Below are 13,072 nucleotides of genomic sequence, written 5' to 3' on the forward strand. Positions count from 1 at the left end.
TATATTTTAATATACTAATCGAAAATTTAGAATACTCACAATATTTTCTAATCGTTTGAAAAGAATAGATTATAATCAATAAAGTACTTAAAACTATATACGCTCTTATATTACTTTAGAAAGTCAATAAGTATTTTCGTCGAAGAATAAGGACTATATTTTATATAGCGAATACACTTTTAAATATTTAAAACCTTTTAGGTAATAATAGGGACTCGAAAACTACAAAGCTTTAATATTAGGTTATTACCGTTAGTACGTTAAATAAAAATAATGTTTTTTACTTCTACTTTGGGATTTAGAGTACCGTTTAAGTAATAAATAATTTAATAAAAATTTATTCTAGCAATATTAAATAACCTTTCGACGGTAATATTAATAGCCTCTTTATAGTTATAACGAATCTATTAATAATAAATAACGTTACTGGTAAAGTTGGCGATATTGAAGTTATAATTGTATTAATTCTTAATTTCTTTAGTAAACTACTAATTGCCCTACCTTTTCTTCAATACGATTTTTACTTAGTATAGGTAATCGAGCCGCTTCGAACTAATATTTCGAATGCCTTATCTAGTCAATATATAAACGCGGCTATATATATAAAAATAATTAATATATTTAATAACCCCCTCCTTTCCCTTCTTCCTATTTTTTATTTAATTATATAATATAATTATAAAGCCTTATTATACGGCGTAATTTTATAGTACGTCGAACGTAGCGACTATATTACTATAATTAAAAATTATAAATAGTGTCCGTAGCCTCGCTAATTAGGTAGTACGCTCGCTAGGGGATAGTAATTATATTTTTAATTCTTTACGAGGGTAGCGGCGGATTAATAGTAATTAGATTTCGGTAAGAGGGGTCGTATTCCTATCGGGAGTAATTATTCGAAACAGATTTTTTAGACTTAAGGGCATTTTAATTAAGGATTCTAATTAAATTCTATTAGCGCTAATTATTTTAGTCGATTAGGTTGGGCTAAGTTAGAAGTCTAATTTATATAAGCGAATACGGAACGTACGGCAAGCGGGCGAAATATATTAATAAATACTATAAGGTCGAGGATACTATATAAAATAATAATAAGGATAATAGATAATCGCTGTAAACGGTTACTTAATATTAAGGTAAAGTCTCGTGATAGCTTTATTCAATTATATAAGACTAACTATCGTTAATAAGAGGGCACGCGACGATGGTGGCGGTTGGGCAGCAATGTGCTGGCACGGCGGCTGGGCGGCTGGGCTTACTCAGCGTTAAAAAGTGGGGGGGACTACCCAGGGACCAGTTTGGGACTACCCAGCTACCGAAATCGATGACCACTGCAGGGGGTTCCCAATGCGGGGATCTGCGACCGGGTCGTCCCGTTTCCTCCACTTTCACATTTCAGATTTGGAGTGAACTTGCATGTATTAACTTCAGGGTCCAGATTCGGAGTTGCTTAATTTCAGTCTTTCACTCTTTCAGAAGCTCAAGAGACGTTCTTCATAGGATCTACAGCCCAAGTACACTGCCCAAGCGCCAGCATCCCCCGAATATGCCGAACTACCACACACCACCCACAGCCCAACTGCGCCCAACAAGCCGAATGCCCAAACTACCGACAACGCCTAGTTATCCAAAGAACCGAGCTTCCTGATCACGGCAGCCGCCATGTCCTTCTCATTCTCCAAAAACGAGATGCCGTATCTCTTGGCGACGATCTGGACGTTGCCTCTCTTCTTGTAATCCTTGTGACAGCACACAATGGCCTTGCTGGTGCGCGCGCAGAGACCAAGCTCCAGCAGACTGATAGGTGCAAGTGTGTTGGGTCCATAGTATATTAGGACTATGTCTGCCCTTTCCTGCATGTCCAGTTCCCATTCGACTTGCTCGCGGAAGGGCTTGAATGATATGTCTTCTGGCCAATCAGTCCAGTTGGGTGGGACCGGGTTGATGACTGTGATGGGAAGACGCGAGAGTTGTCTGGCCAAGTTGTCCCGCCAGTCTGGCTCATCTCCCGTCTTGGATGTGGTTCCGGCTAAGAAGATGGACTTCTTGCCAGTGAAATCGGGACGATTTGGGGCGCGCACCAGTTGTAGCGGGCCATGTTGTTGAGAAGCTTGATATGCCATCTCCTTGACAATGTTTTGGGTAGTGGATGTCCGCTATGTGTGATATCAAGTGGAGGACGGTGTCTGATTTAGGAGGGGGTGATATGCCAGGGCTGGAGAGGTCAACAAGAAAGAAGGCAAGAAGCTAATAATGACAGGAAAAAAAGACCAAGGTAAAAACAACAGATTTATAACCATGAAAGAGATGAAGAAAAAAAAGAAAGGAAAGTCTAGGAAAAAGCCCAACGAGGCTATGAAGACGAGAAATGAAGTCAATATAAGCTTTGTCGTTGGGAGGACTGAGGTGGCTGCCACGCTGGAGGAGTGGAGGCTGCCTCCAACCCGTCCCGTCTAAGCACCGACCACCTGCTCCACATATCGTTCGTGCTTAACTTTACGACTCCACACTGCACTTCACTAACTGCATGCCCTGCGTCCAGATCGTTTGGCAGGTCTGTTAGCGCGTCGGCGGCAGCCTCTGCATTTCACTAACATTCTGCAAAGTGGACGTGGACTCTTGCAGCGACCAACGTCAAATCGACTTCGTGCGTCGCGTCAACTTCGTTGAACCAGACAACCGGGGACATTTCATCCACTTTATTTCTGCTTCCATCTTATGTCCATTTCTCCTCTGGCTTTCTTCTTGCCATGCCATTTTTGCCGACTTCCGCCTCTCCTCCTGCGCGTCGGTCAAATGTGAACAGCAACCACCATTCACCCTCAGCAAATACGAGAAGCAGTAAAGAGAACATCACAATCTCAACAGGCTCTCATGGCGACGACGACAATATCGGGCAGCGGCAGCGCTCGCCGCGGAAAACACGGGAACATGAGACGGCAACGGCAAGTGGGAGGTTGATTGCATCTCATCCCAACACCGCATCTCATCCCAACACCGCGACGTCATCAGGTTCCTCAGCCTCAACCCTTCACTCACCACCCAAACCCAAACCTGTGTTCAAGATGAAGAGAACCGGACATAGTGGCCCTTCTCCCTTTTCCGCAAACTCTGGCCCAAAAATATCCTCTTCCTCAACCCATGTCCCCGCCAAGTCACTCAGGTCAGGATCCGTTGTGACGGCTAAAAGTGGGCATGCTGGAGCTGGTCATGCAAAGTCTGGACACTCGGGAAAACATCGCGATGGAGACAACCTGAACGCCTCAACCTCAACCTCAACCTCATCCCGCACGCCTCTCTCCAAAATTCCAGCAGGAGCAAACTACAACCCACCCCGGCCAACCTCAACATCTGCCTCAACCTCTGCCTCAACCTCGACTCAGAGCAGCCACCAAAAATCGAAAACTCAACCAAAACAGGAGCCTGATTCGGACATCCTCTCCATGGGCGATATTCAGGACTCGGACCTAATAAAGGCCCAACTCGCCATGGACGCCTTGGGCGCGACTCGGGCGACCCGCTCCAAGACCCAAGCACCACCAAAGCCGCCAACAATCGATCCTAGCACCGAAGCCCTTGATACTAGCGCCTACAAAGTCTGGAAGGACAAAGACATAGGTAAGCTACTACCGACCTGCGGTGTACTCTTGCCTCCCGGTTATGAATAGTCCGATTATCCCGACCTCCCTTGGATTTGTCTAGTCAGAACTTGTCGAGCCCTCTTACCGGGCCTTCCGGGCCTGGGCAGACATTTTGGTGTGCTTCACCGTACTTATCGATTAAACGATAATCTGGACGGCACCTTGACCGACCTTGGGAGATATACCGACCCTACCCCTAGCGATAGCAGAAAATTCGGCGGTACTACCAAGTCTTATATTATTATATCCAAAAAGTACATAAACCTTGCGGAATCACCGATGGTTGAACCTAAACCCTATACGCACCATACCCCCAACAAAACTAAGCCCGTACAGGAAGCCCCCAAGCGCGAGCTTCGTCGACGGTCGCAAATCGATAGAAGTGGAACCATCCAAGTCTCAGCTATAAGTAACGACGAACTTAACCCCCAGGATGAAGTCAAGGGTGCTCTTGTTCCTTCCAGCGAGGGGCCTACCGAGAAGATTTTGGTGACCGCAAAATCCGGACGTCCATACAACATGTGGCCTGGTCAGTTCTTTCCACATTTACTCTTCCTATCCAACCTGGCTAACCGTTTACAGACCAGTCCGGGGTGTGGAAAGATTTATGCGGCGCCTTATTGCCGGACAAATGGACCCTTTATACGGAGCATCCCACCCACCAGTGGATATGCCCAGTCAGATCATGCCGGTACCTATACAGCGCGAGGTCTCACCTTGCCAATCACTTCAAAATGAGATACTACGGTTGCCGGTTCAATGACAATCTGGACGGGACCTTTACCGTTGTCAAGCGCCCTGCCAGTCTCCCACTTGAGCAACTTCGGATCGACTATCACAATAATCCACCGGCCGTAATATCGCGTGGACCAATGGATACCTCTACTGAACCATTAGCGGAACCCCAAATGTCCCAGAACTATATCAACCGAAAGTTACGAGAGCATCGCAGAGGGAAAAGTTCCTCAACGGGTAGCTCGATCGCGGAGACGGTCATCAAGGACAGTAGAGACTTGCAAGAAAGGCGTAACACAGAACGTGCCAGCTCCCCAGCTCTTCAAAACTCTGCTGGAAATGCCCGCGTTATCTCTTCTGATGTTGGGTTCGACAAGACCACCGATGGCCGGCCTTATACCCATTGGTTGAATCCGGAGAATAATCGGTTTCAGGTGACCCGAGGATTGAATCCTGAAGGCTACCAACTTGAACTTCAAGCGTTTCCCCTTCGGCCCTGGATATGCCCCATCAGGTCGTGCAGACTCCTCCTCAGAGGGCAATCAGCTTATAGCACTCACTGGACTATGTGGCATCCCGACGTTTGCGTAAACGACAACCAAGACGGTACCTTTACGATCGTTGAAGGTCGCAGCGAGAGTGGTCCTCGGGTTGTGTCTAGGGGCCCAATGGGATATGACGAGTCACCTTTGAAAGAGGCGCAAGAGCCTGACGATGGCGATAAAAAAACCAAAGTGCGAGGCGGGGTACGCCGAAAGCGGACTTTCAACGAAATATCAGTATCACCACCAGAACCAGAAGCAGAAGAGGAAGACGGAGACCCCGAAGGACTGCGGCGATATATCACCTCCCAGATTGGTGGCAACTTCCCCGATATTGAGGAAATGGAACTGGAAGTCCTCCTCGCTTTACCCCGTCGGCGAGATCTCAAGTTAAAGCACCCTATTCCAGTAACCCACACACTAACACTTAAGCAACTCACCTCGGTAGTTGTGCAACTTACTGGACGTGAAAGCCCTAATCCATGCACCGCATGTCGGCGCCGCGCAGGGCCTTTCAAGGGCTGTGTCACCATACTGCCCAAGGTTAGCGTTAAACTGACCAGATTGGTCTCTTCCAGCTATCGCAACACTTGTGCCAACTGTCTGTACGACAATACGTACAATGCGTGCAGTATCAAGAAACTGAACAAAACCGAAGAGCGTGCGACAGGTGTGGTTGCACTTAGTGGTGGCGGCGATGGAGATGAAGCAGGCGACGAAGCAGGCGACGAGGCGGGGGACGATGCTGGAGACGAAGCGGATGAGGAGGACGAGGAGGAAGCTTATGAGTACGACGAGCAACTTGGTGCCACGGTCATCCGTCGATCGCAAAGATTGCCCAGTATTCCTGCTGCGGAAGAGAGCGAGGCAGATATGGACGGAGTACCACCTCCTCGGAAAGTAATCACTTTCAAGGATCCATCGCCGATTTACGCCTCGGCTAGCTTGGATGCCGCAGAAGAGGAAGAAGAAGACGTCGAGTATCGCCGGGCCAGCAAACGTCTCCGGACGAGGGAACAAACCGCCGTATCGACCTCAATTCAGGCCACCGCTGCTTCTGCTCGGTCTCTGTTGGTGTCTAGAGAGGATCTCGTAACCGAGGATTGGGAAAGAGGTTCAAGAGGGGTTCTCCCCAAGCGGCGCCAGCCATCAGAGAGTAAGTCTTTTACACATCTCTTCCATGAATCTTCTTGGACACTCACTAATAACAACTTTCTAGACCTCGCCTACTCCTCCTCTTACCTCTCAGCCAACCAGACCATCCAGATATGTAAATCAACCACCCTGACAGTCCTCACCATCACCTCGGGTCGCACCCACCAGCTTCCCATCGACCGGTCCCGGACCCGAATATGCACCCTCGTCAGCGGCAAGCTGAGGGTGACGGTGAACGATGGCGAAGATGAGTTCGCCATTGGCCCACGTGGTGTGTTCAAGCTCAGCCCGGGGGCGACGTGCTTGCTGGAGAATTGGTGTTATCTGGAAGCGGCGGTGCATGTAACTGCTGTGGCTGATCGGTAGTTATTTCCGGTCGGTGCTCGGAAGAAGAGTGAAACGATAGGGTAGACAGGGTAGGCAGGTGGCTGGGGATGCGAGCTGTGAGATAGAGCAGGCGACAGGCGTTCTGTGCGTTTTGAGGTACACTACGCCATAGGTTTACGCATGCGCATGCGAGCTTGATTGGAGTTTGGAAGAGGGGTCTCGGAGGTAAACAAAAGTTATCGGGATTTAAAACCATTTGGTCGCCGCAAACGGTTTATCATCGCGGCGGGGTGATGGAAGTGGAAGGTCCTACATAGTACAGGGTGCTCGGCAATGCAAGTGACTGGAATGGGCGAAGTTTGTTGACATGAGACAACCAAAGGGAGGGTTCCAAAACAACCAAAACAAAGGTTCGCCAGGAACCAGGAACGGTTGCGATTGGCAGCACCCAGCCTCTTGGTTGTTACTTATCGCATGCACATACATACATACGTACATGTATGCATAACATAAACATCTCGAAGACCGTTAGGCCTCAACGCAGCGCTTTCCTGCATTCCAGTTCGACCGACCGGTAACCGAGCGCAGTCCGGACCCCCGCCCTCTCTTGTCGCACGACATGTTTATCGAAGGCCGAAATTCCGGGTCCGGATGCAGATTGCATGTCCCGCACCACCGATCCGGGTTTTTTTAATCTTTATCATATGCACTCGGTTGCATGGCGGGCATGAGAGGATGAGGCGCGGGGAGAGGGGAGAGATAGGAACTGCAGAAGGGAATAAAAGGTCGCGCGATGCCTTGCTTTTGTGTGAACGATTTTCTTCCTTCTTCAAAAGTCTTTTGCTTAACATCTGGTGATATCTACCATTTCAACCACAAAGTTGTACCGTGCTTCGGGAAAGGTTTTGATATTCGGCGATTCTATCTATACCCAGTCAGCCAGCATTCGTACCTCCGCCCCCTCCACTCAACCTTCCGGTGTTACCAGCTACAACATACTTTGCCTCACCTACCTTATCTACCCCTCGTTATCCTAACACAAACCACCATCGACCCTCTACGACCTACTCCGAACTTCACAACCAAATCCATTTCTTCCTTCATCACTGCCTCCCTCGCTGTCTGGTACATCACCATATCCATCACCAGCACCTAGTCTAGGTAGGCGGCACCAGGAAGCTACCAACTAGGTACCCAGGTGACAGCACCAACACCACAACACACGATATATCCAAAACCAACTTTTTTCAACCCAGGACTATACTGATCATCGATACCGCAAGCAAAAATGCAACCATTCCTCTCCGGAGAAACAACTCTCGCCCTCCTCCTCACCCTCTTGACCCTCCTCCTCTTTGCCGCAGCTGGCGATGAACATCCATACGAACCGTCCCATCATAACTTTTCCGCTCGTGTCGAGAAGCAACGGTCAAGTGTGGAACTTGACACCCGACCACCAGTACAAGTGGAGGAGTTGACTATCAGATTGGATGCCCTACAACATGAACATCAAAGTGGGGAGAGTGGAAATGTTGAGCGGGGAGAAAGTAGGACAGAGGTTGTCAAACGGAGTATCCATAAAGGTGAGGAGCCTTTCCTTTCATTCGTTCCCTACATGTCATCCGAAAAAAAATAGAAACTAACATCCCTCACAGCACCACGTAACTCGAAACCCTCATCATACCTCCCGTCTCGCCTCCGGCCTCGCAACTTGCAGATCCTTGCGGCGTTGCTAAGTCACCAGAGCTTATATACGATGATAAATATGCCGGTGCTCAAGTCTGACTTGAGTTGGTTACTTGGGGGGTTGGGGTTGCCTTTGGTGAGAACGGTGCGAGGGCAGTCGCTGCGGTCATTGCATTGTCAACGGAAGGTGAAAATTGGTGGTAATGAGGGGGTAGTTGGACAGTGGCAACGGGAAAGTCGTGGTGAGGAGCCTGATGAACTTCAACTTCAGGGTTTGAGAAATGTCGGTGGGAGAGTGGTCGAGGTTGGTGATTAAAGCTCCGGTTAAGGGAGCCCAGTAACGAGTGGAGAGTGAGGCGAAAACTGGTAGTGATCCACCCCCATGGTCTGTCAAATCCTTGATCGTCGTTGTTGAATCCGTGCCCTTAAGATTACCTTTCCGATGGTGTTTACAAGTTTCTCCGCTGCAGGTTTGATGAAGTTGATGGGTGGATTTTGTACGCGGCCAAAAGGTTCCCTTGGCTTGCACCTGGTGCGGAGATATTTGTAGGATCGGGATTGTAGTATTGGGGGCGGGATCAATGGGGAGGACAAAGGATCGGGAGATTGTGGTGGTGACTGGTGTACCTAAGGTAGTTGGTGTAAGTAATTGGTGATATTAATGGGGCCACCTCAGCTACCAATGCAATCAACATGAATAAGACCTTCCAACTCTTCCAATGTCATGCACTTTCCTACCTTATTCTCGTTCCAGTTGTTGGACCACGATACCTTTGTTCCTTCCCTTCAAGGCTAAGGTACCCAGCGCAGCCCAAAGTGGGCCCACCCCATTTTCCACTCCCCCCTTATACGCTGATGGTCCAACACAAACCTTCCAACTTGGGCGGATAGTTCAGTGGTAGAATATCTGTTTTGCAATGCCGTTTTCGAGTGCTGCTCTTACAGAAGGTCCCGTGTTCAATCCACGGTTCGTCCACAAACTGTTGTTTGGTTCTTTCTTTTTTTCTTGGTTGGTCGGATATCGCCAGGTGGGAAGGGGATCACTCCTGATTTTTTTTTTGTTCCACTTGCTGCTGTCCAGTGGTTGTTAATTATCAAGGATATTCCTATGTGACCGCATAAGTACAAGAAACATTTTGTCTGTGTTGGTGAGAAAAAGATGTCCCTTTCAATGCCCTACCGGTGGTAGTTTGTGGTCCTTGCCAGTTGTCCCTCGTTTGTTCCTTCCTTCCTTCCTTTAATCTTTCCATTCTTCATGCCACCCCTCCTCCTCCTCTTTTGCTCTTTCACCATGATTTTCTTCCTGTTCTCAGTTCCCCGGTAACATGGCACTGCGTCTTAGATTATCCCAAACAATTACAATTACACGTTATGTGTGGGTACGATGTCCAATACAGATATTCATTTCATCACGCCCTAATCATACACATAAACGTACATCAAAAGCCGACGACACTCACCCCAAAACCCTAAAACTAATACAATCCATAACTCCAGGCAACCCAGCTAAACCCAAAACCAAAATCCAAAAAAGAAAGAAAAAGAAAAAACACCATAACCGATTCCCTAGGTACCTTACCTACAACGTCACAGACATCGAAACACTCTTCCAAAAAGCAGCATTGATCTCCTCCACCCTAATGCCCGGCGTCCTCCCAAGACAAATGGCACGTTCGGTAAGCTCGTTCACCAGCTGATTGACGTCTATCGTCACCAACATGCGCTGATTCCACATTTGCTGTGGTGGCCGCTGTCTTGGTGGTGGTACTGGTGGCGATGAATAGCTTGTAGTAGTAGTGGTAGTAGATGGAACTGGTGGTGGTTGATCGGAGGAGGAACCCGTAGCCGAGCGTGCTGAATCCGAACTCTTGGGGGACATGTATATGTTATTATTGTCCGGCAAGGAAGATTCGGAAAAGTCGAAGCTGCTATCGTTAGGCGCTGGGGCGGCACCCAAAAACCAAGCAGCCCAATCCTCGCAGGCGGTTGTTGAGGGGGGTGAGAGGGAGCTGGACATGGAGCAGCCGCTGGGTGTGAGTGGTTTATTTGTCGTCGTCGTAGAGGGTGGTTGTTGTTGGTAACCGGAAAGCGGGAGATCATCAACGCTAATAATTGAGTTCGAACTGTAACAGTCCATCGAAGAAGGCGGTGATCCCACCACATATGCAGCAGCAGGTGCTGGAGGAGCGCAGTTCTGACTAACAATCGAGTCAAGACAAGCCAAGTCCAGTTCCTCCTCCAACGACCCTGACCCTGACCCTGGTCCTCCTCCTCCTCCACCAGCACCAGCACCAACCCCAAATTGTGCCGGGTAAATCTCCACGGTATACGAATCCGCTCCGGGTGGGATCACCACCCCTCTCTGGTGGAAGTAAAACTCCACCTCGTCGCAATCGTAATACGTCCCACCAAAACCGGGGAGACACATCTTCATGTCCCTATCCAGAAAGTTATCCCTCGCATTATTGACAGCAGGCGGGAACGGTCCCATGCCGAAGCCCGCCGTCAACTCGGCATGTGGTTTCAGAATGTCGATTGTCCCTTGGTTACCGACCTGCACAAAGTTCAAGTGCATCCTCATGCCCGCTTCCAAGGTGAGGGTGCTATTCAGGAGGGGTCCTCCGGGTCCAGCAATTTGTTGTAAGTTGTGCGTCCCGGCCCCGCCGAGGTGGTAGAACGGGTACTGCCAGTTGTAGAGGCTTTCGCCGGCGCTCCTGGCAATGGCTTTGAGCGTGCGCTGGAAGATCATGTCGGGTGACTCGAAGAGGAGGCAGAAGCCGAAGGCTTTGCTGAGCTTGTCGATAGGCGGGTTGGGCATGGTGACGAGCATGTGGGCGCGCTCGACGGCGAAGCGCTGGTAGCGGCGGCCGAAGGTGATTTCGTGCGAGGCGTAGGAGGATGGGGCGGGGAGGGAGGAAAAGGGGGAGGGGATCGGAGGTTGTGGTTGGGGTTGTGGTTGGGGTTGGGTGAGGAAGTCGAGGTTGAAGTCTATTGTGGCAAAGTCGAAGGTCTTGGGGAGAGATGGGGCGGTGGTGGTTGGATGGAATTCAGCTGCCTGGTTGCTGGTTGGTATGGAAAGACTCAAGTCTGTATCCGGGTGAGTTGTCAGGTAGCTTTGCGAGATTGGCTCGTGAGTGATGGTGAGACCTGGGTAAAGCTGTGGGGGTGACTCGGGGGCCGATGGTTCTATCGTATACTCCGGGGAATTTCTTTGACTCTCTGGTTGTATAGTTCCCTTTCGCCTGCGATCACTTCCAATGGAGTCAGTTGTACTCGTACTTCCTCGTCGCCGTCCTTCATGGTCGTCATTTGCGTCAATGACGTCACCGCCGGCTGGTGTGATAGTGATGAACCTTTCCTTGGTAGCGAGGAGTTGTCTGCCTAACTCGGAAGAACTGTCCAGTAAACCGCTGGCCACAGCGAAGTCATGGAATTTCATAAAAGCATTGCTCATTTCCCTGTTGACCTTTTGTAGATTTTGGACTTGTTTCTCCAATGTTTGTATTGCGGTCTCTTTGCGGTTCCGATATGCACGTTGTGCTAGACGTATCTGAGTTCGTCGACGCTACAGGACCATCAGCATCACCGCTTCACACTACAATTGTGATGTCGACTCACGTCAGCAGCAGTCTCATCACTGACGTCCAACCGTGGACGTCCGCGGGCCCGTTTAGTTTCATCTTTTTCGCGCGTCCCGCCATCGGCCCCTTGTAGTCTTGGACGTTTCCGCGGACCCCCCTCTTCAGGTCGTTGGCTTGCAACAGTAGAGTTTGACTGACGAGTCGATCGGGATCGAGCCGGTGTCTGGACGAGGGGGTTGGGATAGGTCTCGACGCCGAGGATTGCTAGGTCACCTTCAGGATATCGCATCATGAAAGTCACAGTCGATGATTGTTGGGTTCAAAAAGGGATGGAGGAGAGAAGCGGGAGACTGGGGTTGATATCGGACAAACGGTGAAAGATGACAAAGATGCTTTGAAGTCCGACGGTCGAGCTGAAGGGGAAGAAACGCCAAGACCTGGGGTTGGTGTTGGAGCTGATGTTTGCTGCGGCTGTCGCAGGTTGAGATTAGACGGTTCGGCGGGATGACAAACAACCACAATGTGTACGTAATCAGACGAATCGAATCTAGTGTTGAAAAAGTGTCTTGGTGTATTTACAAATCGAGTGAGCTGTGTTGAACATCTGAAGACGTCAAGTCGAAGGTTGACGATGCATGTGAAAGTTGGTGGATCTGATAAGATGCAGGGCGGTTGAGAACCGACGATGTGGGGTTTAACCGCTCAAGTCCGGCTGTTTTCCGATTACTGATCATTGGAATGTGAACCGTGCCAAGTACTGGGTACTCAATCTCAGCAGGCCATTAAGCCTCAAGATTGAGTACCGAGTACTTTAACCTTAACCTTAAACTGACCGTTGGAGTCTTTAACGACGAAGCAACCTTACCAATTATCAAAATTGCGGGGAACTGGACAAACATCATCTTGATGAAATCGATGCTTTCAAATTTGCACAACGTACCTGAGTTATCGGTTTGGTGAAGACCATACACAGGATCGATTGAAGGGGCGGGATGCGAATTTGTCAGATAGTCAGCAGGAACGCTGACCAAATCATTAATAAAGCCGGGATCTGGGCGGCGCGAACCTGGTCAAAAACAAACAGCAAGCGCACCGGATGTTGATTTAAGCTTCCGGTCTTGATCGGGTGAAAGACGGAGACGGAGACGGACCCGTGCTCACGGCGGAGTTTAAAGTTCGTCCCGTCCCCGTCCCCGCCCCGGGCCGATTCCACTTCTGGAGTTCGTCACGCAGTGGAGTTCGGGAGTGACCGCAGCGCCCAGCTCAGCCCTGTTGGGCCCCACCGTAATTGGAGTCCATCAAAATTCAAGACAGAGATCGGACGGGGACCTTCTCTTAAACAATCAACATGCCTTTTTAACGACGCTTTTCACTTGTATACGCCGGGCAACAGATTTACCATCTT

At 49.4% G+C, this 13,072-nt stretch overlaps 4 protein-coding genes and 1 non-coding gene across 5 annotated transcripts; 3 read left to right on the forward strand and 2 right to left on the reverse strand.

The window, feature by feature from the left end:
- Nucleotides 1-1,382: 1,382 nt before the first annotated feature.
- On the reverse strand, nucleotides 1,383-2,689 carry B0H65DRAFT_540213 (uncharacterized protein; the record flags this gene model as incomplete). The annotated part of the gene is made up of 3 exons (XM_062829144.1): nucleotides 1,383-2,156; nucleotides 2,525-2,556; nucleotides 2,596-2,689. 3 exons carry the CDS (start codon nucleotides 2,687-2,689, stop codon nucleotides 1,620-1,622), a joined length of 663 nt encoding a protein of 220 aa, XP_062680371.1. The 3' UTR covers nucleotides 1,383-1,619.
- A 754-nt stretch (nucleotides 2,690-3,443) lies between these two features.
- On the forward strand, nucleotides 3,444-6,439 carry B0H65DRAFT_509651 (uncharacterized protein; the record flags this gene model as incomplete). Its single annotated transcript, XM_062828338.1, has 3 exons — nucleotides 3,444-3,641; nucleotides 3,669-4,170; nucleotides 4,224-6,439. 3 exons carry the CDS (start codon nucleotides 3,444-3,446, stop codon nucleotides 6,437-6,439), a joined length of 2,916 nt encoding a protein of 971 aa, XP_062680372.1.
- A 1,031-nt stretch (nucleotides 6,440-7,470) lies between these two features.
- B0H65DRAFT_223792 (uncharacterized protein) lies at nucleotides 7,471-8,533 on the forward strand. Its single transcript, XM_062822089.1, has 2 exons — nucleotides 7,471-7,983; nucleotides 8,056-8,533. The coding sequence occupies exons 1-2, from the start codon at nucleotides 7,689-7,691 to the stop codon at nucleotides 8,400-8,402; spliced, it is 642 nt and encodes a 213-aa protein (XP_062680373.1). The 5' UTR covers nucleotides 7,471-7,688; the 3' UTR covers nucleotides 8,403-8,533.
- Nucleotides 8,534-8,967: 434 nt separating this feature from the next.
- B0H65DRAFT_t283 lies at nucleotides 8,968-9,062 on the forward strand. The gene has a single exon. It is a non-coding gene; the product is annotated as a tRNA-Ala (tRNA).
- Nucleotides 9,063-9,260: 198 nt separating this feature from the next.
- On the reverse strand, nucleotides 9,261-12,200 carry B0H65DRAFT_223827 (uncharacterized protein). Its single transcript, XM_062822090.1, has 2 exons — nucleotides 11,705-12,200; nucleotides 9,261-11,651 (listed from the first exon to the last, which is right to left on the reverse strand). The coding sequence occupies exons 1-2, from the start codon at nucleotides 11,957-11,959 to the stop codon at nucleotides 9,666-9,668; spliced, it is 2,241 nt and encodes a 746-aa protein (XP_062680374.1). The 5' UTR covers nucleotides 11,960-12,200; the 3' UTR covers nucleotides 9,261-9,665.
- Nucleotides 12,201-13,072: the final 872 nt, after the last annotated feature.

This window comes from Neurospora tetraspora (assembly GCF_033439725.1).
Source record: "Neurospora tetraspora strain CBS 560.94 chromosome Unknown B0H65scaffold_5, whole genome shotgun sequence".
Lineage (NCBI taxonomy): Eukaryota > Fungi > Ascomycota > Sordariomycetes > Sordariales > Sordariaceae > Neurospora > Neurospora tetraspora.

What these genes read in the sequence shown, in the direction of transcription:
- B0H65DRAFT_223792 (XM_062822089.1), top strand. Translation starts at nt 7,689, where the DNA reads ATGCAACCATTCCTCTCCGGAGAAACAACTCTCGCCCTCCTCCTCACC. An exon ending in CAAACGGAGTATCCATAAAG is followed by an intron (nt 7,984 to 8,055) that starts GTGAGGAGCCTT and finishes CATCCCTCACAG; the next exon opens with CACCACGTAACTCGAAACCC.
- B0H65DRAFT_223827 (XM_062822090.1), bottom strand. Translation starts at nt 11,959, where the DNA reads ATGATGCGATATCCTGAAGGTGACCTAGCAATCCTCGGCGTCGAGACC. An exon ending in GTGATGAGACTGCTGCTGAC is followed by an intron (nt 11,652 to 11,704) that starts GTGAGTCGACAT and finishes ATGGTCCTGTAG; the next exon opens with CGTCGACGAACTCAGATACG.